The sequence below is a fragment of the Aethalodelphis obliquidens genome, unplaced genomic scaffold, assembly GCF_003676395.1.
Source record: "Aethalodelphis obliquidens isolate GAN/ISIS:26980383/991018 unplaced genomic scaffold, ASM367639v1 scaffold30, whole genome shotgun sequence".
NCBI classification, from domain to species: Eukaryota; Metazoa; Chordata; class Mammalia; order Artiodactyla; family Delphinidae; genus Aethalodelphis; species Aethalodelphis obliquidens.
Window position 1 is genome coordinate 16,358,319 of NW_020837974.1, and position 23,502 is coordinate 16,381,820.

General features: G+C 44.4%; 1 protein-coding gene across 2 annotated transcripts; it reads left to right on the forward strand.

Annotated features, from left to right (window-relative positions):
- The first annotated feature begins 559 nt into the window (after positions 1 to 559).
- LOC113630730 (eukaryotic translation initiation factor 3 subunit C) lies at positions 560 to 23,273 on the forward strand. Of its 2 annotated transcripts, none has more exons than XM_027126491.1 (21): positions 560 to 679; positions 819 to 958; positions 2,361 to 2,426; positions 2,533 to 2,722; positions 3,114 to 3,239; positions 3,428 to 3,482; positions 3,613 to 3,722; positions 4,122 to 4,249; positions 12,314 to 12,473; positions 12,613 to 12,713; positions 13,166 to 13,307; positions 13,497 to 13,622; positions 13,755 to 13,848; positions 14,682 to 14,872; positions 15,112 to 15,336; positions 20,524 to 20,887; positions 22,249 to 22,408; positions 22,500 to 22,565; positions 22,652 to 22,739; positions 22,838 to 23,000; positions 23,100 to 23,273. In XM_027126491.1, the coding sequence occupies exons 2-21, from the start codon at positions 858 to 860 to the stop codon at positions 23,180 to 23,182; spliced, it is 2,739 nt and encodes a 912-aa protein (XP_026982292.1). In that variant the 5' UTR covers positions 560 to 679; positions 819 to 857; the 3' UTR covers positions 23,183 to 23,273. The 2 variants fall into 2 exon arrangements, with proteins under 2 accessions (XP_026982292.1, XP_026982291.1); XM_027126490.1 differs by having other exon boundaries at positions 561 to 679; positions 12,610 to 12,713.
- The last annotated feature ends 229 nt before the right edge of the window (positions 23,274 to 23,502 follow it).

Consider the following 23,502-nt stretch of genomic DNA (forward strand, 5'->3'; position numbering starts at 1 on the left):
ATAAGCATTTGTGGAATAGTGAATGAATACTAGCTAATATTTATTATATGCTTATGTTGTGCAAGGCATTGTCCTAAATGCTTCACATATACTAAGCCACTTAATTCTCATAACACCCTATGAAGTAGGTCCTATTATGGTCCTAACCTGGGGAGGCTGAATCACAGAGAGGTTAGGAAATCTGACTAGGTTCACACACTAGTAAGTGATGGAGCTGGGATTCGAATACAAAGTCCGATCCGAAGTTTGCTCTAAGCCTGGCTCCAAAACCTTGCAGCTCATCAGCATCGCGTGGGCGCTTTAAGAAAGTAAACTCCTGGCCCTGAAATTCTGATTGCACAGGTGAGGTGTGTGGTTGGTTGGCTGGCTGTGAGCAATAACACCCGAGGGCAAAGCGCGGTCGCATCCACGAATCTCGAGACCGCCTCCTCCCAGCCAAGTTTACTGCAGGCCTGACCCTGCCCCCTGCGAGGCGCGAGGGCTACTGGGAGTTGTAGTCGCACGGTACAGTTCGTCGGCGTCTCCCAGAAGTGACGCAAAGATCCCGCCTTCTCCTCGCCGCGTTTCCGCTGCTTCGGCTAAGCGGTGTGATTCTCCCGGAAGTGACGCAAAAGTCCCGCCTTCTCCCCACCGCATTTCTGCTGTTTCGGCTAAGCGGTGTGATTCCGGAGGTCGGGTGGTAAGTACTTCTTTGGCCTTTTGCTTCGGGCGTGGGGGGGACCCGGGTTGGGATACGTGCGGAGACTGTGAGGATGGGGGTCAGGAGGTGGCGGCCCGGGCCCCTTCTCGTGGCCCGTGACTTTCGGGCTTTACCGTAGGTCTGGACGCGCCCGCGGCAGCCGCTCCGCGCCGTCGCCATGTCGCGGTTTTTTACCACCGGTTCGGACAGCGAGTCCGAGTCGTCCCTGTCCGGGGAGGAGCTCGTCACCAAACCTGTCGGGGGTAACTACGGCAAACAGTGAGTGAGGGCCTGGGCCATGGGGACGACTCGGTGGGGTGAGGGGTTCGGCAGGCTGTGGAAGGCCGCGTATATGGGAGGGGAATGGAAATGGGGGCGGTGAGAGCGGGTTCTAAGGATGTTGAGAGTTTAAGGGACCGGAGCAGTGTTGGAGGGACAACCGTAACGCTAAGGGTGCTGTGAATTGTGGGAATCCACCCACCAGGCAAAGGATAGAGTCACAGAGAAAAGGTTTCCCACTGGCTGGGTGTGTTGCATCAGCAAGAAACCCCCAATACTCGCTTGATATCTGGGAGTTCCTTGATCTGGCTCTGAGGTTCTTAAACATCTATTAGTATTTTCCTGTTGTTTATCTCCATTTAAATACTCTTCACCCATCTCTGCAAATTAAAATTCTTTTCTCCCTTTGGAACGTTGTAATGTTTCTCAAACTTCTGTCATACACATGCCACCTTCATTATTTTTGTCACATACCTGTACTTAAGAATATATATACATACCACTTCAAAGTCTTGTTTCAGCATAAAACTCTTTTTTTGTTTGTTTGTTTGCGGTACGCGGGCCTCTCACTGTTGTGGCCTATCCCGTTGCGGAGCACAGGCTCCGGACGCGCAGGCTCAGCGGCCATGGCTCACGGGCCTAGCCGCTCCGCGGCATGTGGGATCTTCCCGGACCGGGGCACGAACCCGTGTCCCCTGCATCGGCAGGCGGACTCTCAACCACTGCGCCACCAGGGAAGCCCTAAAACTCATTTTTAAAAGTGAAAAATAGAATCTGTGTATACCCACATGAATATGATATCATATCTGTGTTACAAGTGGAAAATCAACATCACTTGCTATAAAATAGGAAATAATTGGAAAAGCTAATAAGATGGAAAGAAAAGATATTGTTGCCAGCTGAATGCTGTCTGTGGTCTGGTTTTTAATTATTAAGTAAAAATATCTCGTAATGGAGGTGTCAAAGCCGTTGAGACTCTTTCCTTGCCCTCGACCTGTCACACTCTGGAAAATACTGCTTTCTAGGACCTAGTTCAAGTACCACCTTTTCCATTCATTCTAGGTAAAGTACCTCTTTTCTCAACTTCTTTTAGTAATTCTTAGTGACTTGTGTCTTCACATAATTAATTTTTTGACACAGTAAATAAGCACTTTCGTTTGTTTATGTTTGAGAGGCTGGAGACTGTCATTTTTTTAATGTGTTACAACATTTAATAAAAGGCTTTACTTGAAGTAAGCTTAAAAGATTGAGTTCTATATGATGAGGCCGTGAAGAGGAAGAACAAAACAAGATGAGTGTGGTAAGAATGGGCTACCTGCCCCATCGGAGAAGAAAAAGAGAGATCATTTGGAAAGACCGGAGCTAGGAACAGAGGTTAATGGTCTCTGTTCCTTCCAAATAGGCCATTGTTGCTGAGTGAGGATGAAGAAGATACCAAGAGAGTTGTCAGAAGCGCCAAGGATAAGAGGTGAGGCCTTGGGGAGGCGGGGTGATGGGGAGTTTCTGGAGCAGTGGTGGGTTTTCTGGTTGGTGATGGTGGGCATGTGCAATGTGGTATTGGGGTCTCAAACCAGGTTTGAGGAACTGACCAACCTTATCCGGACCATCCGTAATGCCATGAAGATTCGGGATGTCACCAAGTGCCTGGAAGAGTTTGAGCTCCTAGGAAAAGCATATGGGAAGGCTAAGAGCATTGTGGACAAGGAAGGTGTCCCCCGGTTCTATATCCGAATCCTGGCTGACCTGGAGGACTATCTTAATGAGGTGTGATTCCTGTGGGTGCAGGGGGATCTAGAAGGGAATTGTGGGCCTGGAGCTTTCTCCTGACCCACACCCAGGGATCATGTCTCCTCTGAGTTGTTTGCCAGATATTCAGTATTTCCCAGAACATAAGAAATACGTTCTTATAAACATAAGGAGAGGGACTTTTTTATGTTAAGAATTTTAATTGTATATATTTTTATATTATCTCTTATTTGTGGTTTTGTACTTTTGATACATAAATAAAGCATTGGTAAACAATAAGAGGTATAGTTTTTAAGTAGTATAGTTGTTTGTAGATAGCAAGACCCAAAAGTTGTGAAGCCTGAAGTTTAGGGAATACTACTTAATCTCAGATCCCTGTTCTCCCTTTCTTCCCTATTCTTTCCTTCAGCTATGGGAAGATAAGGAAGGGAAGAAGAAGATGAACAAGAATAATGCCAAGGCCCTGAGCACCCTGCGCCAGAAGATCCGAAAATACAACCGAGATTTTGAGTCCCATATTACAAATTACAAGCAGGTGAGGGTGCTAGAGGGAGACTTTCTGAACTTTGGGGGCAGTGACCCCACGACTGAGACAAAAAAGTATTTGCAAATGGGAGGTGTGTGACTGGAGAAGGAATCATGAGAAAGCTCTGTGGGGTGGAGGAGGTGGGATGGGGTAGTTGGCAGGCATCCTTAATTATTCTCTCATTTCCTTCTGTCAAGAACCCTGAGCAGTCTGCAGATGAAGATGCTGAGAAGAATGAGGAGGATTCAGAAGGTGAGTGAGGAAAACCCTTAATTGCAAATGGTTAGGAGCTCTAAAATTAAGGGTTTCCTTGGCTTTTTTCTTGGTTGCCATTCATCTCTTCACTATTCTAACTCTTTTTTTCTCTCCCCTTTCCCACCAGGCTCTTCAGATGAGGATGAGGATGATGAAGGAGTCAGTGCTTCCACTTTCCTAAAGAAGAAATCAGAAGCTCCTTCTAGCGAGAGTCGGAAGTTCCTCAAAAAGATGGAGGTAAGAGCCAGGGTTACACTGAGGGGTGGTTTGTCTGCTGTGGACCATTCTTGGGTCTCTGGGGAGAAGAAAAGACTCACAGAGCCTTAGGGTTGGGAGGGGTGGGATTTAGCAGAGTCTGGTCTGGGGACAGATTTCCTCTTCGATTAGAGCACTGAGTGACTTGGAATCTGGAGAACTAGATTCTGGGCCCAGCTCTGCCCCAGGGGAGCTGTGTGTCCCTGGAGCAAGTTAGCACTTCTCTTTGGGTCTTGGTGGTCCAGTCCAGCTCTTAAGATCCTGATTCAACCACTCTTCTGCTGCTCCGGAGAGTCTCTGAAACATGTGTCAGCAGGGAGAGCAGAGACACGAGTCAGTCTTCCCATCTTGTTTTTTCTGATCATCTTTTTTTTCTCTAAGGATGAAGAAGAGGACTCAGAAGATTCAGAAGATGATGAAGATTGGGACACAGGTTCCACATCTTCTGATTCAGATTCAGAGGAGGAGGAAGGGAAACAGACAGTGCTGGCGTCGAGATTCCTTAAAAAGTAAGAAAAGTAATGGTACTTCGGGCTACAGTGGGAGGGGTAGGAAGCTTTTAATCATCTTGAAAGTTGTTGCTCCTGTGGAGTTCTTTTATTTATTTATTTATTTATTTTTCCCATTTCAGTTTTAATTTTTGTCTTTTATTTTTATTTATTTTTTTTTACAAAAGTTTTTTTTATTGATGTATAGTTGCTTTATAATACTATGTAAATTAGGGGTGTACAGTATAGAGATCCATAACTTTTTAAACTTATTTTTTATATTATTTATTTGGCTGTGTTGGGTCTTAGTTGTGGCATGTGGGATCTTCTCTGCAGCATGTGGGATCTTTTGTTGCGGCGCAGAGGCTCTTCATTGAGGCATGGGCTTCTCTCTAGTTGTGGCTTGCGGGCTCAGTAGTTGCGGCACGCGGGCTTAGTTGCCCCACAGCATGTGGGATCTTAGTTCCCCGACCAGGGGTTGAACCCACGTCCCCTGCATCGGAAGGTGTATTCTTAACCACTGGACCACCAGGGAAGTCCCTAGTGATCCATAATTTTTAAAAGTTATACTCCATTAGTTCCTGGTGTTGTACAGTATATCCTTGTAGCTCATTTTATTCCTAGTGGTTTGTACCTCTTAATCCCCTACTCCTACATTGCTCCTCCCCCAATGGAGTCCTTTTGGGTTGTACAGGCCAACAGAGGGATCTCAGAGTCAAGTATGTTAGTTGGCTAAGATAAAGCTAATGTGTCCTGCAGATGAGATTTGAAGTTTCCAGTGTCCAAGTATTTAACCATGACATTACTTGCTGCATGTGGACTGAGTGTTTATCTCTCTTTGGTGCTGATTAGCTGTGTGATGTTGGATAAGCTCCTTAACCTTTCCAGTCTTCAGTTTTATCTTTTGTAAAATGGAGTGGTACTTGACCCTGTCTCAAGGATACCTGCAAAAATATAGGGAGGTGATACGCCTGGCTCAGCTCGGGACTGGCATGTGGTGTGCCCTCAGTGACAGTAGCTTCTCTTCTCACTCTTCCTGAGAACCTAGCATATAGCATATAGACTGCAGCAAGCCTTCCTGAACTTTACTAGTATCGTCATGGTATGGGGGAGGATTCTGATTTGGATTCTGGTCACAACCCTTACTACTTCAGTATCTGTCAACTTGGGTGAGTTACTTAGCCTTCTTAGGTCCTAGTTTCCTCCTTTGAAGTCAAGGTGACACCTATCCCTTTGTGTTCTACAGAAGTCGAGTATCAAGCTCAGTGATAACTGGCAGAAATACTGATGCTCTAAGGGTTGCTTTCCTGCTTTCAAAAGTTGGGGTTATGCAGCTTCAGGAGTTAGTGAGTTCCCTCACACTAGAGGGGTCAGACACAGCCATTTTATTGAGAAGCGTTTTTCTTTGTGTGCTCCAGGGAACACTGGTCAAATGCAGGGGGAGTATTGTGTATCTGATGTCTTTTTATTCACAACACTTCTGACACCATATGTGTTTTTTTCTCATACCAGCTAGTTCTCCAACTCTCTGGACACCAACTGGGTGTTCAACACTAAGTCAGTTCTGACACTACCCAAAGTTAGCATAGACCCCATGAGACTGCCACCACCTTAGAGGCCAGTTGTAAGTTCCAAGTGTGGCTCCCGTACTTCTGACCAACCGGCTCTAAATTCAGAGAGTTACTACAGTCCCCTCCTCAGATTCGATAATTTGCTAGATTGACCCACAGAACTCAGGAAAGCTCTTTACTTACTATTACCAGCGTATTATAAAGGATACAACTCAGGAACCGCCAAATGGAAGAGATGCATAGGGCAGGGTATGGGAGAAGGGGCATGGAGCTTCAGTGTACTCTCTGAGTTCACCATCCTCCTAGCACTTCAGTGGTTCATCAACCAGGAAGCTCTCCAAATTATCATTTAAGGATTTTTATGGAGGCTTCATTACATAGCCATGATTGGTTAAATCGTTGGCTGTTGATGATGGGCTCCATTTCCAGTCCCTCTTATCCTCCCCGGTGGTCAGAGGGTGGAGCTATCAGTTCCACCCCTCTAATCATGCTTTGGTCTTTCTGGCAACCAGCCCCCATCCTGAAAGCTTTCTAGAGGCCTGTGAAGGCCTCATTAGAATGAAAGATGCTCCTATTGCTCAGGAAATTCCAAGGGATTTAGGAGCTCTGTGTCAGGAACTGAGGACAAAGACCACAGAATTATTTCTTATTACACCACAGTATCATATTCCCTTCTTGGAGAGTTTACAACCATGTATCAGTTAAGCAAAATAGATCTGTTTAACTTTGTTTCATTAGCTATTTCTTAAATTTGCTTTACTGTGAAACTCATATTTTAAGCCTACTGACATCCTATAGAACTATCAACCTTATTATTGGTTCATATCTTTTATATCTTCTTTGTGTTTTTGTCTTTTCAATAATTGTGTATTGAAGTCTCCATTATTTGGACCAGTGTGTGTAGTGTACACTGCACATGTGCATTGCACAAAGGCTCCTATCTGAGGGAACAAGTGGGGACTAAGGTTAAACTTAGGACATCATGAGAAAAGAAAACAACAGACCAATATCTTTTATGAATTTAGATTCAAAAATCCTCAGCAAAAACCAGTCCAGCAGGGCTTCCCTGGTGGCGCAGTGGTTGAGAGTCCACCTGCCGATGCAGGGGACACGGGTTTGTGCCCCAGTCCAGGAAGATCCCACATGCCATGGAGTGGCTGGGCCTGTGAGCCATGGCTGCTGAGCCTGCACGTCCGGAGCCTGTGCTCCGCAGTGGGAGAGGCCACAACAGTGAGAGGCCCGCGTACCGCAAAAAAAAAAAAACCACTCAGCGAAGTAGGAATAGAAGGGGGCTTCCTCTGCTTGATTATAGGGCATCTTTGAGAACACACATACAGTTGACCCTGGAACAGCATTGGTTTGAACTGCACAGGTCCACTTATACGCAGACGTTTTTCAGTAAATGCATGCTGTAGTACCACACGGTCCATGGTTGGTTGAATCTTCAGATGCAGAGGACCAACTGTAGAGTCACATGCGGATTTTTGACGGGGGATTGCCACCCCATCCCCATGTCGTATCCCACGTCGATCATGGGTCAACTATATATCTTCTCCTGTCCTTTTATTTTGTACTTTACCGTGGTGTATGTTTAGGGATGTCTCTTACAAACCCAGCTCGGTTTTTTTTCTTTTTCATCTTATGATCATTGCTGTTTTTTTTCTGTTTTCAATTGTGCCACTCATAAAATTTACTGTTAATCATTTTTTAAGTGTCCAACTCAGTGTCATTGAGTGCATTCACTCGATTGTGCAACCACCACCACTGTCTCCAAAACTTGATCTCTGCTTTTTAATCTATGCAGGTTAATTTACATTTATTGTGATTATAAATGTATTTTGTCTTGTTCTAGCTCTCTTATTAATGTGCTTTCTATTTATCCTCTTCCTATTTTTAACTTTCTTTTTTTAACATAAATTTATTTATTTATTTTTGCGTTGGGTCTTCGTTGCTGCACATGGGCTGTCTCTAGTAGCAGCAAGTGGGGGCTGTTCGTTGCAGTGCATGGGCTCTCATTGTGGTGCCTTCTCCTTTTTTTTAATTTAATTTTTTTTTATATACAACAGGTTCTTATTAGTTATCTATTTTATACATATTGCTGTATATACTGTCAATTCCAATCTTCCGTGTTGGCGTCTCTAGTTTCAGAGCATGGGCTCTAGGCATATGGGCTTCAGTAGTTGTGGCACGTGGGCTCAGTAGTTGTGGCTCGCGGGCTCTAGAGTGTAGGCTCAGTAGTTGTGGCCCACGGGCTCAGTTGTTCCGCGGCACATGGGATCTTCCCAGACAAGGGCTCAAACCCGTATCCTTTGCATTGGTAGGTGGGTTCTTAACCAGTGCGCCACCAGGGGAGCCCACCACACATATTTAAAGTTAGCAATTTGATAAGTTACATGTTTATACTCATGAAACCATCACTACAATCAGAGTAAATAAAATCCATCACTCCTAAAAATTGCTTTATGCCCCTTTGTAAACCTTCTCTCCTGCCCCACTTCTCTTTGCCCTTTCTGTGGTCAACTGCTGATTTGCTTTCTATCACTAGATAAGTTGGCAGTTTTTAGAGTTTTATAGAAATGGATTCATACAGTATATAATTTGGTTGGGAGAGATTTGGTTTTCAGAATAATTATTTTAAGATTAATCTTATCTTTATTGTTTTTACTATAGAGATTACCCTTGATAATCTAAAATTAGATTTAGTTAAAATGTCAAGTGTCAGAGGTTGGGTTAATCATGGGATCCTCAAAGGCCTTATTGACATTAAGCGTTTGTGGCTTTGTAGTGTCAAAGAATAATTCAGAGACACTATTGTACTTGTATAACAAGGTAGACCAACTTTTAAGATCGATTTCCAACCAAGACAAAAAAGAATTTGATAAGAGAAAGAGGAATAAAGAGAGAGGGAAAAACCACAGGCAGTGGTGGGAACGTTGAATTTTGTTTGCACATTTTTGTGTGTGTAAACTCATTAGCTATCTAAGCTAGCCAAGGTTAGTTTCAGTTGTTAATGGATTATCTAGAAACATGACAGGCTGTCCCTATAATGTCTGCCAGCATCCTTTTTCAGCATCTCCATATTAAACCAGTCTATACCCTTTCTCTCGTCAGAATTTCTCAGCTTTCATCTTTTGGTCAAAACAAGCACGTAACGGAACACATTTAATCTCAAGAGCTTCAATTTCTTTGATGTGGGATAATAAGGTTGTCTAGCAACATTTAAGCACCTGGATATTAGATAGTGGGTTTGGGCAGAAAATATGAGGATAGTCACAGATACAGTAAGAAACATTTAGGACCTTTATTTAATTTTCTAATCAGGCTAAGCCTATCTAGGAGAATGTCTTTAAGAATCACTTTAGTGAACTTTTAATCAAGTGGCTTTTTTCTTAATTGATTTGTTTTTTCCAAAGTATTCATCCAGGTTCAATAAGATGTTATTTATTGCACATCTTTATTTATTAGCCTTGACTGACCAGTATTTGAGATCAGTTTTATTTAGGGTTGATTCTTTTTTTAATTTTTAGCTGAGCCACGTGGCTTATGGAATCTTTGTTCCCTGATCAGGGATTAAACCTGTGCCCTCGGCAGTGAAAGCTTAGAGTCCTAACCACTGGACTGTCAGGGAATTCCCTATTTAAGGTTAATTCTTAGCTAAGGAATTTGTTAGTTTGGGGCTAAAATGTTTAAATTATTTGTTATTTTGGACCATACTAGAGGTAAATTACAGATCACATATTCGTGTTTCTGAATTTGTAGTTGGGGTAGGAATTCTTAAGTACAAACTGATAAAATCTAGTATCTTGGACCCCTTCTCATAAGTTACCATGTTGGAGTCTTAATCAAATGTGGATATTGGTTTGCAACCGTGGGAGCTCCCTGGTAAAATCTGAAACTATCCCCATGCACAGAGGACAAGGAAAGACGAAAGAAAGAGGCAGACCACTCCAGATTGGTAGGTGGCAGGTGTAATAAGCAAGGGAACTTAAATACAGGGTTTATCTTTGGCGGCCTGAAGATGAGTAGATCTCTGCACCTGTCTTCCAGAATCTTAAGAGTTTATGTAGAGGCTATAATAGAGCTCAGTCACATATTCAGATCAGATGGTCTCAACACATTGCTCTCAAGGCTGCATCCTAAGCCTCTCAAGGCTCCTAAGGTGGGAACCGTGAGCAGAACGTACATTCCAAGGACAGAGGAGGGAGTAAGGAGCCTCCAGTACCCTGGGTCCAGTTCTTGGGTCAGCCCATGGTCACATCCTGTCAATGACCTCTTCCAATAGTGAGCAACCAAGATTTTTACTGTGAAACTTGGATAATGATGAACTAATACAGAAGAAGTTAAAAGAGGAGGAATACACAGAAAACGTTTGTTGTCTCAATTATGAATCCTAATCTGAAGGGTTTTGGAGGACGTTGTCTACATCTGATATGGTTGCCCTGTGGAATCTCTCCGAGATGCTATCTGCTTCTAAGAGCTACCTGGCTTCTGGAGTCCTTTTTAAAAGTGAACCTCAGGATAGATCTCTGGTGGGACTGGATCTCCAAGTTGTTAGGATCCTAAGGAAGAGTGTATGTCTAGGGCCTCTAGATCATAGTTGTGGTTAAGAGCGTGTGGAATGGTCCTTTTCAGTGTAGTTTTAGGACTACTATTGGTGTGTCTCAATGTCTTCAGCTTCTTAGCTGTGTAAAGGTGGAGGTGTATTTGGTGATGTCCCTCTAGCTGAGAGCATAAATGTCAGTTTTCTGATCGATTCTAACAAGATGTGAATATACCAAGGTATAATCTGTCATAGGGGAGAGATGAAGTCAAGTTTTAGGTCTTTCAGTTAGAATTTCATAGGGTGAGAGTTTGTGTTTTTGAGGTGTGAATCACAATATCCTGAGGGCTTCAAGTAAAACTTTAGGCCAAGGATAATTAAGTTCTTTTGAAGTTTAGACAGCATTGATTTTTAAATAGCATGAAGTCCTGTGATCTCAGAGCTTTGGGGCTGGATGATGCAGACCAAGCAGTTTCAGCTTAATGAACATACTTCACGTATTTGCAAAGGATTTTACCTATGAAATGAGTTTTTATCATTACAGAATATTGCATTAGTACAGGAGGAAAAACCATTAAGCTTCTATTGAGTTATGGCATAGGGAGTTCCCTGGTGGTCTAGTGGTTGGGATTCGGCACTGCCATCGCCCGGGTTCCATTCCTGGTTGGAGAACTGAGATCCCACAAGTATCCCACAAGACACGTGGCATGGCCGCCCCCCCAAAAAAAATTATGGCATAAATCTTTTGGCAAGGGCAAGTTTTAATCCAACTGGCAAATTTATAAACTATTACTAAAGCATATTCAAACCTTTTAAGCAGTTAAAATGAAATTTATTTATAAACGTTTAAATGATGTTTTAATTATAGATAACTTGAATGTTTGTTCAAGTCTTTCTGGAGAGACTTTTTCCTCAGTATCTTTATAAAGTTTGAAATAATTTTTCCCTGTCATTTGGTTTATATTTCATTATATAAATATTGAAGTCTGGAAATGGTTTCAGACATCAGATAGCTTAAGTCCACTTTGAGGTAGCCAGTGATCTTTTTCTTTTTTGTTGGGGACATTTCGTTGTATTGAACAGTTTTTTTTAATTCAGAATTTATATTAATAATTGTCATAAGAGGGGAAAGAAAGGCAGGGAAAAGTAGCCAGTCTGGGAACCGCAAAAATTTTTTTGCTCTTTTTTTTTTTCTAAGCACTGATTTTAAACTGATAAATCAGTTGGTGATAAAAAGATTAGTCTGGGGACTTCCCTGGTGGTACAGTGGTCAAGAATCTCCCTGCCAATGCAGGGACACGGGTTCAAACCCTGGTCCAGGAAGATCCCACATGCCGTGGAGCAACTAAGCGTGTGCACCACAACTACTGAGCCTGCGCTCTAGAGCCTGGAGCCACAACGCCTGGAGCCCGTGCTCCTCAACAAGAGAAGCCACCGCAGTGAGAAGATGGCGCACTGCAACAAAGAGTAGCCCCCACTAGCCGCAGCTAGAGAGGACCCATGCACAACAACAAAGACCCAACGCAGCCCTAACTAACTAACTAACTAAATAAATAAAATAGATTTATTTATTAAAAAAAAAAGATTAGTCTGGACAGAGCAACTAGTACCAAAGGACAACTGTGTTGCTTATGGATTCTTTGGAAAACCTTAGAGCTTAGTTGTGGAGCAACATGACAGGCTGATTTCTGTGTCTGTAGCGGCCTGGTTAGCACCCCCGTCTTATTAAACTAGGCCATACTCTTTCCTTCATATGAGTTGCTTAGTGTAATATGGTAACAGACCTTGGTAAGTGGTCTGGCAGATTCAAATGCTTAGTGGTCCTTGCTTTGGTTATGGTTACAGTTATCCATAGGTCATTCTTGTAGAGTGTAACTTGGACCCAGGAATAGAAAAAGAGGAATTTTGTTGGGGGAAGAATCCTCAAGGTGGAGAGGGGGCTGATCCTTCATCTTCTCCTGTGTCTCTTGGCAGGGCCCCCACCACAGAGGAGGACAAGAAGGCAGCTGAGAAGAAACGGGAGGACAAAGCCAAGAAGAAGCACGATAGGAAATCCAAGCGCCTGGATGAGGAGGAGGAAGACAATGAAGGCGGAGAGTGGGAAAGGGTCCGGGGTGGAGTGCCCCTGGTTAAGGTGAGGATTTTAGAACGAAAAGGAATTGGGAAACAGTTTGGGAGAGCATGCAGGTACCCTCCTGGTCGAATTCGGGAGAACAATTAAGGCAAGAATAGGTTTCTGTCGGCCTGCATATAACTTGTGTGTTACCTAGGAGAAGCCAAAAATGTTTGCCAAGGGAACTGAGATCACCCACGCTGTTGTCATCAAGAAACTGAATGAGATCCTACAGGCACGAGGCAAGAAGGGAACTGATCGGTAAGATTCGTGGGCCTGGGCTGTGTCATTACAGGGTGAAAGCTCATTTTCTCTTAAGACACGGGGTGGAGGTTGGTAGGGAAAGTGGTATTTTGGGAAGATCTGTGTGTGGCTACAGTAGAAGGAATGATGTACTTGGACTACACCAGTCTATTTTTTGCTGTTTACGTTCTGTTTGACCTTAGATCAATCACTTAACCTTTGGGGGCTGTTTTCCCATCTGTAAAATGGGAATAATACTCTTCTTTAGTTATTCAGTGACTAAAGAGGATGTTAGATTGTTAGCATTATTGCTATTTCTGTTTGGAATTTATGAGAGAGAAGCAAGTATACAGGTGGTGAGGGGTGGGTATTGAGAATGAGGCTGCCTTTCTTGTCTGAAGAGGGTGTGCTGTATGACAGGATAAGACTTTTTTGTTTCCTGTGCCTCACCCAATTCTATACCCCTCCAGTGCAGCCCAGATTGAGCTGCTACAGCTGCTGGTTCAGATTGCTTCTGAAAACAACCTGGGAGAGGGTGTCATCGTCAAGATCAAGTTCAATATCATCGCCTCTCTTTATGACTACAACCCCAACCTGGCCACATACATGAAGGTGAGAACAATAACGAGCATCCCACGGCGGAGCTGGTGGGTCATGGGAAGGTGGCTAGTGACTCAAGACTCAAGGACTGTTGGAGCAGTCTTGGTGGTTGAAGGACCTTGGATTCCTGGTGTAGGGCTCTTGGGAGGCATCTCCTTGTTCCACCTTCACACCTCTGACTGCTGTCTGATCTCTTGGCAGCCTGAGATGTGGCAGAAGTGTCTGGACTGCATCAATGAGCTGATGGATATCCTGTTTGCAAACCCCAACATCTTTGTTGGAGAGAACATTCTGGAAGAGAGTGAGAACCTGCAAAACGCTGACCAGGTAAAGAGGGGATTTGGCAGGCTATTTGGAAGTGTGTGTTGTCTGCTTTGGGAAGCCTTGTTGGAGACAGAAGGGTTGAAGTCTAGGACTGGAATCTGGGCTAATTTATTTCCTCCTTTGCCTTCTGTTCAGCCGCTGCGTGTCCGTGGCTGTATCCTAACTCTGGTGGAACGAATGGATGAAGAATTTACCAAGATAATGCAAAACACTGATCCTCACTCCCAAGGTGAGCCCGAGCAAGCATGGGCATCAGTGAGAGGAAAAGTGCAGGGATTAAAATGAAGGATTATACTAAGTGAGAATGTTCGGAAAGCCAGCCCTTCCTCACCCCAGCATTCATACCACAGGGCCTCTTTAAGATACTGGACCCCACTCCCGTAGCTTCTGATTCAATAGGTCTGGGTGAGATCTCACACTTTGCATTTCTAACATGTTCCTAAGTGATGGTGCTGTCTGCTACTTTGAGAACTGTTGGGGTATAATGATCTCTGTCCACTTGGCTTGTTTAGCTTGTACGCCTTAAGCATTAGAATGGGGAAATGCAGGACATTTACACAGTAAAATGTGAGTGTCCACATGTGTCCACCAAGTCAAAGGTATATTGATGAACAAGACAGCTTGGGGCCTTCATGCTCATGGAGGTTACATTTCGGTGCTGAAGCAAGGCAGCTCTACAAAAAAATGAGCGAGTCAGTTGTAGATAATGTAAAGTGTGAATTAGAAATTCAGATCGGGACATGTGACAGGATGTCTGGAGTGGTGGCTGCTTTAGGTAATGGTTGAAGAAGCATCTGTAGGTAGGGCACATTTGAGGTGAGAGCCGAATGAGAAGGAGGAGGAGGAGTTAATTGGGAGGAATTAGCAGAAGAGAGTGCCTGACAGCAGTGGAGAGTGAGCTTGACATGTCCCAGGAGAGGATGGTATTTTTAGGGCACAGTGGGTTAGACTTTTCTGATGGGTACAGAAAACACATGCAGAGGTAATTGGATTGATGAGGGACATATGATTGGGAAAGCCTGGGTGCCTGGCTAAGCTGAGGGTGGGTGCTCTCCCTGCCAGAGTACGTGGAGCACCTGAAGGACGAGGCACAGGTGTGCACCATCATTGAGCGTGTGCAGCGCTACCTGGAGGAGAAGGGCACCACTGACGAGATCTGTCGCATCTACTTGAGGCGCATCCTCCACACCTACTACAAGTTTGATTACAAGGCCCATCAGCGGCAGCTTACCCCCCCTGAGGGCTCCTCAAAGGTAAGTGCTTGGCCACCATGTCAGAGGGGAGAGGGGTGTGTCCATTGGTTCTGTATGTCTTTCAGGACTTCATGGCAGATCCTCTATTCCCTGGGGACTGTCTGTGGTGGAGCAGAGGGACTAGGAAGAGGCTGGATGGCGTCTCGTCTTTGGTTGCTGAAGGCTGAGCCATTTACAACCATTGTCCTTGACATATTTCCTCCTCCAACAATATCTCCCCCTACCCCCTACACCTCCAGTCGGAGCAAGACCAGGCTGAAAATGAGGGCGAGGACTCAGCTGTGCTAATGGAGAGACTGTGCAAGTACATCTATGCCAAGGACCGCACAGACCGAATCCGCACATGCGCCATCCTCTGCCATATCTATCATCATGCTCTGCACTCCCGCTGGTACCAGGCCCGTGACCTCATGCTCATGAGCCACCTACAAGACAACATTCAGCACGCGGACCCGCCAGTACAGGTAGGATGGGAAGGAGGCGCTGTGGCCCTGGTGGCAAAGGGAAGACCAGGCCAGGCCCCCTGTCCACTCTGTTCAGGCAAAGTGGCTCAGGCAGATTAGCCACGTGTCTGGCTAATGCAGATACAGGGAGACACTTGGTCCTTCCCGAGTGCGAGCATTCTTTGATTCTCCTACATGTTAACATAGAGTTCTCTGGGATAGGATTTGGGTTCAACTAACATTTATTATAACTACTGTGTGTCTGGTTTGGAACAAACATTAGGAGATCATCTTACTTAAAAAGATGAAAAAGCGTTTAAGCAGTTAAACTGAGAAGGACAAGGACCCAAATACAGTGTGATGTGTGAAACATAAAATTTTGTGTGTGGCAGCATTGTGAGGACATTTTCATGTAGGAGTATTATAATTGTGTCTAGGTATAGATCCTATAAATGTGTGTTTAGAACAATTGTGAGGTATTTATGTGTAAAACATGTGGTGAGCTTGTCTGGTGGTGCTTTTTGAATAGCACACCTGTTTTTTATTCCATTGTATGAATTTATCACAGGTTCTTGATATTTCTCTTGATACCTGATCAACCAGTTTGGGGTATTATAAATGAAGCTCTTGTGATTTATGTATAAGTTTGTGTGGATGTATGGTTTCTCTCGGGTAAATACTTAAGAGTGGAATTGCTGCATCATAGTGTAGGTGTATGTCCAGTTTTATAAGAAGCTCAAAAATGGGACTTCCCTGGTTGTTCAGTGGTTAAGAATCTGCCTGCCAATGCAGGGGACACGGGTTCAAGCCCTGGTCCGGGAAGATCCCACATGCCGCAGAGCAACTAGCCCACAACTACTGAGCCTGTGCTCTAGATCTAGAGCCTGCAAGCCACAGCTACTGAACCCCCGCTCAGTACTGAGTACTCTGCTCAACAAAGAGTAGCCCCAGCTCGCTGCAACTAGAGAAAGCTTGTGCGCATCAGTGAAGACCCAAGGCAGCCAAAAGTAAATAAATAAATAAATTTATAAAAAAAAAAAAGAAACTCAGAAATGGTTGTACCATTTTTCACTTCTACTTTGTCAATATTTAGTGTTGTTGGTCTTCTTAATTTTGGCCATCATGGTTGTTGTCTAATGGTATCTCAATGTGGGGTTAGTTTGTATTTCCCTGATAACTATTGAAATTGACTACTTTTTAAATGTTTATTGGCCCTTTATATATCTTCTTTTGTGAGATGTCTGGTCAACTTTTGCCCCCCCCCCCTTTTTTTAAAGATTGGATTATTCATCTTTTTATTATTGAGTTGTAGGAAATCTTTATATATCCTGGATACCAGTCCTTTGTCAGATAAAAGCTTTACAATTTTTTTCCAGTGTGTGGTTTGCCTATTCATTTTCTTAACCATGTGTTTTGATGTATATTCTAATATATGTTTTATCTCTTTTGGTTATTTTCTGGGTCCTATCTAAAGAAACTTTCCTACTTGCAATTCATAAAGATATTCTTTTTGTATTTTTAGTTTTTGGAAGTTCTTGTGGTTTTAGCTTTCACATTTAGGTCTATGTTTTCTGCATATGGTGTGAAGTCAGGGTCAGAGACGTTCTTTCCCCATTATGTTGCTTTGGTGCCTTTGTGGAAAACCACATGAAAAACCAACCACATGACCCTATAAATGTATTTCTGGGCTCTCTATTCTATTCCATTCATTCATCTTTTTGTCCTTCCTTACGCCAGTTCCACACTGTCTCGATAGCTGTGCCTTTAGGGTTAAGTCTTTTTTTTTAATTATTAATTTATTTATTTATGGCTGCGTTGGGTCTTCGTTGCTTCACCCAGGCTTTCTCTAGTTGCGGCAAGCAGGGGCTGCTCTTCGTTGCGGTGCGTGGGTTTCTCATTGCAGTGGCTTCTCTTGTTGCGGAGCGTGGGCTCTAGGCACACAAGCTTCAGTACTTGTGGTACTCGGGCTCAGTAGTTGTGGCTTGCAGGCTCTAGAGCGCAGGCTCAGTAGTTGTAGCGTATGGGCTTAGTTGCTCCACGGCATGTAGGATCTTCCCGGACCAGGGCTCGAACCCATGTCTCTTGCATTGGCAGGCGGATTCTTAACCACTGCGCCACAGGGAAGTCCCTAGGGTAAGTCTTGAAGTCAGGTAGTATGACTCCTCCAACTTTGTTGTTTTTTAAGAATAGTTGGAATGTTCTGTGACATTTGCATTTCCACATAAATTTCAAAATCAGCTTGTCAATTTGTGCAAAAATGCCTGCTGGGATTATATTGAATCTGTAAATCAGTTTTGGGAGAACTGACACCTTAACAACTTTGAACCTGTTGATCTTATGTGTTATTCTTCGTTTAATTTCTTCAGTTTCTCTCTGCAGAGGTAATATACATCTTTTAAAAAATTATTCCTGAGAATTATACGATTTTTGATGCTATCGTAAATGCAATTTTTTAATTTAATTTAATTTTTTATTTTGTCCACATGGCTGGTGGAATCTCAATTCCTCAACCAAGGGTTGAACCTGGGCCACGGCAGAGAAAGCACTGAATCCTAACCACTAGACCACCAGGGAACTCCTGTTAATTTCATTTTTAAATTGTTAACTACTAGTATCTAAAAATAGAGTTAATTTTCTTACATTGGCCTTGGATCCTGCCATTTTGCTAAATTCAGTTTTAGTCTGGCCTTCTGTCCTGTGTATTTGCGGATTCAACCAAGTGCAGATTGAAGATGTTTGCGGGGAGGGGGAGGGATTCCAGAAAGTTCCCTCAAAAAACCAAAATTTGCCTTGTTTGGTAACTATTTACATAGCACTTACATTGTATTAGGTGTTACAAGTAATCTACAGATGATTTAAATTACATGGGAGGACGTACCGTAAGTTATATTCAAATACTATTCCATTTCATGTAAGAGACTTGAGCATCTGCAGATTTTGGTATCCATGGAGGGTCCAGGAACCAATCCCCCATGGATACTGAGGGACAGCTGTATTGGGTCTCTGAAACTTTTCTTTCTTTTTTGTTTTTTGCCATATTGTAATGACTCAAATCTCTAATACTTAGTGCTGAATAGAAGTGAGAGCAGACATCTTGCCTCCTTCCCAGTATCAGCAGGGAAGCAGTGAACATTTCACCATTAAGAAGAATGTTACCTATTTTTATAGATAGTATTTTTGTAGATAGACTTTCTCAGATTGATGGAGTTCTCTTCTGATCCTAGTTGGCTGGGAATTTTTGTCCTTAATAGGTGTTGAATTTTGTCAAAATCTTTTTCTGCATCTATTGAAATAATGCACAGGTATTTCTCCATTATTCTGTTTATATCGTGAATAACCGTGATTTTAGATTTTTATATCAGGCTTTCATTCCTGTGATATATCCTACTTGGTCATGGTATATTATCTTTTATGTATTGCTGGATTTTGCTTGCTGGTATTTTTTTAAGGCTCTTTGTATCTAAGTTCATGACCGGTATTGACCTCTATATTTTTGTTGTCAGTAAAGACTTGGTCTTTCCCCCCCACGAAAATCCGTACTACCTACAATCTTCCCTATCTTAATTATTGACAAGTCCATCTTTTCAGTTGCCTAGGCCCAGAAGCCTTGAATTCATCTTTGATTCTTGTTTTTCTCTCACATTGATTCCCCACCCATTTGTGTTGAAAATCCCTATCTGACCACTTATTATCACTTCCACCGCCACCCTCTGGTCTAAGCCACCATCATGTTCCCTGTCTCTCTCTCTCTGCTTCTGCCCTTATATCCCTTCAGGCTGTTCTTTCTTTTTCTTTTTTTTTTAATGTTTATTCCTTTTACTTTTTTAATTTATTTTTGGCTGCATTGGGTCTCCATTGCTGCACTCGGGCTTTCTCTAGTTGCGGCGAGTGGGGGCTGCTCTTCATTGCAGTGCGCAGGCTTCTCATTGCAGTGGCCTCTCTTTGTTACGGAGCACGGGCTCTAGGGCGCACAGGCTTTAGTAGTTGCGGCGCGTGGGCTTAGTTGCTCCACGGCATGTGGGATCTTTCCGGACCAGGGATCAAACCCATGTCCTCTGCATTGGCAGGTGGATTCTTAACCACTGTGCCACCAGGGAAGCCCCTTCAGGCTTTTCTTAATGCAGCAGCCAGAATAACCCTGTTAATAAAGTCAAATTATGTCACTTATTTGCTCAAAAGCTTCCTGTGGTTTCCCATCTTTAAATCTTTTTTTTTTTTTTTTTTTTTTTTGCGGTACACGGGCCTCTCACTGTTGTGGCCTCTCCTGTTGCGGAGCGCAGGCTCAGTGGCCATGGCTCACGGGCCTTGCCGCTCCGCAGCATGTGGGATCTTCCCGGACCAGGGCACGAACCCGTGTCCCCTGCATCGGCAGGCGGACTCTCAACCACTGCGCCACCAGGGAAGCCCATCTTAAAATCTTTAACATGGTTTACAACGCCTTGTGCTTGCCCAGCCTCCAGTTTCTGATCACATCTTTTACCAGCTCTAGCCATAGTGCATTCCTTGTCCTTGAATACATCTGGCATAGGGCCTTTGCACTTACTTTTCATTTTTCCTAGAATATTGTTCTTCTTGCAGAGATCTGCATGACTTGCTCTTTCTTTTTCTGTTAGGTCTTTATTATTTTTTTAAAAATTCAATTTATTTATTTTTGGCTGCATTGGGTTTTCGTTGTGGTGCGTGGGCTTCTCACTGCAGTGGCTTCTCTTGTTGCAGAGCTCAGGCTCTAAGCCCATGGGCTTCAGTAGTTGTGGCCCGCGGGGTCTAGAGTACAGACTCAGTAGTTGTGGTGCACAGGCTTAGCTGCCCCACGGCATGTGGGATCTCCCCGGACCAGGGATCGAACCCGTGTCCCCTGCATTGGCAGGCGGATTCTTAACCACTGCGCCACCAGGGAAGCCCAGGTCTTTATGTTTTAAACATCCCCTTCAAAATGAGCCCTTCCCTAGTTATCCTACATAAAATTGCGAGTTCCCACCACTTCTGCCACCGCTCAGACTCCCTTCTTAACTCCCTCGTCTACTTTATTTTTCTCCTTAGCTTGGTTCACCACCTGCATATTATGCTTATTTTGTCCTCCACACCCCTGTCCCTAGAGTGTAAGCTCCATGGAAGGGGAGGAACTGGTCTATTTTGTTCTCTGTCCTAACCCTGTGAAAGACTTGCCTTGTGGCTATCACCTCTGAGTTCATTGCCCTTCGCTCTTAGATCCTGTACAACCGCACCATGGTGCAGCTGGGCATCTGTGCCTTCCGCCAAGGCCTGACCAAGGATGCTCACAACGCCCTGCTGGACATCCAGTCAAGCGGCCGGGCCAAGGAGCTTCTGGGCCAGGGCCTGCTGCTGCGCAGCCTGCAAGAGCGCAACCAGGAGCAGGAGAAGGTGGAGCGGCGCCGGCAGGTGCCCTTCCACCTGCACATAAATCTGGAGCTGCTGGAGTGTGTTTACCTGGTGTCGGCCATGCTCCTGGAGATCCCCTACATGGCCGCCCATGAGAGTGACGCCCGCCGACGCATGATCAGCAAGCAGTTCCATCACCAGCTGCGGGTGGGCGAGCGGCAGCCCTTGCTGGGTGAGTGTGCGGCTCTGTAGTGCAGCAGACTTTGCTTGTAATCAAAGGATTAAGAGAAGATAAAGGGAGTAAACTTTCCCACAAGATGATTCCATTTGACTTAATGGCATCTCCATGTATGGCCTAAAAGCATCATTTTTACTAAGTAGTCTCCATGGTCTCTTACCATAGGACACGTTGTCTTAGCTTACAAATTAAGCTCCCTGCTTTCTGTCATTTTCCCCTTCAGTCTTTTTTTGTCAGTAGTATCTTTCTACCAAGTGTATGATGTTATACACCCCCAGCACCTTCAGAAGTTCTTCATTGCCTGTAGAATAAAGTCCAGCCGCCTCAGTCACTAAGTTAAAAGTCTCCATGACCTGATTCCAACGATGTTTTTAATTTAGGATAAACTTACATAGTACTTTTTTCTGCCTGGCCCGAAGTGTTTTATAAATAATAATAATTCATTTATTCTTCATTAGTCATAACCCTATGAAGATACTATTATGACCCCCTTTTTCCTGATTAAGAAACTGAGTCACAAAAGTTAAGTGACTTTACCCAGGGATAACACAGCTGGTATGTGTCTCTCTGACCTTTTTCTCTTTTTCCCTTTCATCCATATTATTTTTTAGCTAACTAACTGGACCCTTGGCATTCAAGAATCTAACATTGGCTTCTTTGAGCACTTTTAGAGATCTGATCATTCATTCCAGAGGTTGAGTGAGTTGTGATTTCACTGGGAAAGGAATTTGAATTGCACCCTTCCTGTAAGGCTGGTGCATGGAAGGACTTGGCAACTGAGCCAAGCTTACTGTCCACAGCCACGTCCCTCTACAGATTTGTCCTCTACTGGTTGTGTGTATGGTCATATTAAGTGCAGGCGCACTTCAGGCAAATTATGTTTGGGCTATGTAGTGATGCTTTACTTTGTTTTGTTTTAATTGGAAAATTGCCAGTGAAAATCTGTATGTCCAGCATCTCTTAGGGCTTCTTGGTTCACATTCCCCGCCTCTCTACTACTGCCTGCAGGGGATGTTAGACATTTTTTTTAGGTCAGTGAACCTTGTAAGAATCTGATAAAAGCTGTGGACCCTTTCCTAGGAGAATGTGCGTAAGAGTACACACAGCAATTTGTCAGCATTTCCAAGGAGTTCACCAATCCCCTGAGGCACATCATAGACTAAGTCTAAATGTAAATACAGTTATTTTGATATTAAGTGACTTATACAGTCACATGGCTACTTAATGGAGAGCTGGGAGAGTCTCAGTCCAGTTGTTTGCTCTCCTAGCCTGGGTTCCTCCTTAAATAGTGCTTGTTGGGGAAGGAGCCCTCATCCCAAGTTTCCCTAGGCCCTCCCTCATTCCCAACCTTTCAGGTCCCCCCGAGTCAATGAGGGAACACGTGGTCGCTGCCTCCAAGGCCATGAAGATGGGTGACTGGAAGACCTGCCACAGTTTTATCATCAACGAGAAGATGAATGGCAAAGTGTGGGACCTTTTCCCGGAGGCTGACAAAGTCCGAAGCATGCTGGTTAGGTGAGCAGAGAACAAGACCCTAGTGGGTGGGGAAGAAAAGACTTGGTCTCCTTCACTGAAGATCTGCCCCTTTTCTCCCTTCTCCCCACAGGAAGATCCAGGAAGAGTCACTGCGGACCTACCTCTTCACCTACAGCAGTGTCTATGACTCCATCAGGTAGGATGGGCCCTGAGGAGGCACAGGAGCCCCAGCTTTGTGGTCGACGGTCCTAATTGCTCCCTGCTCTTGGCCTTTGTCCCCAGCATGGAGACACTGTCTGACATGTTTGAACTGGACCTGCCCACTGTGCACTCCATCATCAGCAAGATGATCATTAACGAGGAGTTGATGGTAAGGGCCATCAACGTGGGCACATGGGCAGGTGGAGTCATGGAGAGATTGGAGTACAGGAGACTGATCTGTCCCTTCCTCGGCCTCACTTCTGTCAGGCCTCCCTGGACCAGCCGACACAGACAGTAGTGATGCACCGCACTGAGCCCACTGCCCAGCAGAACCTGGCACTGCAGCTCGCTGAGAAGCTGGGCAGCCTGGTGGAAAACAATGAGCGGGTGTTTGACCACAAGCAGGGTACCTATGGTGGCTACTTCCGAGGTGAGTGCTTCCATCCCCTCTGCGCTCCCAGGGTCCTGGCCCCCTTACTGCCTCTCCCTTGGCATTCACCCCCCGCCCCTCCCCATCTCTCTCCTGCAGACCAGAAGGATGGCTACCGCAAAAATGAGGGCTACATGCGCCGGGGTGGCTACCGCCAGCAGCAGTCTCAGACGGCCTACTGATTGCTTGACTTCAGTCCCCAGTGCCCTAAACCATTCAGCGTTTAGGTCCAGCCACACCCCAGTCATTAAAGGTCTATTTAGAGTTGCTGCAGTTCTGCCTGTCTGTGTGTCGCCAGAGGTGTGTTGGACACATTTATTTCCTAATTATATTTCTAAGCTTCTGTCCCATGACAGGCACAAGGCTCAGGATGCAGGGATGACTTGCACGTATCCCTGACTTCAAAGAGCTTGCTGCTCTTTGACATTTGACCGGAAAATTGTAATAATATGTGATAAGTTATAACAGGCATTTTTTTAAAACGTGGTGGGCATATTGAATA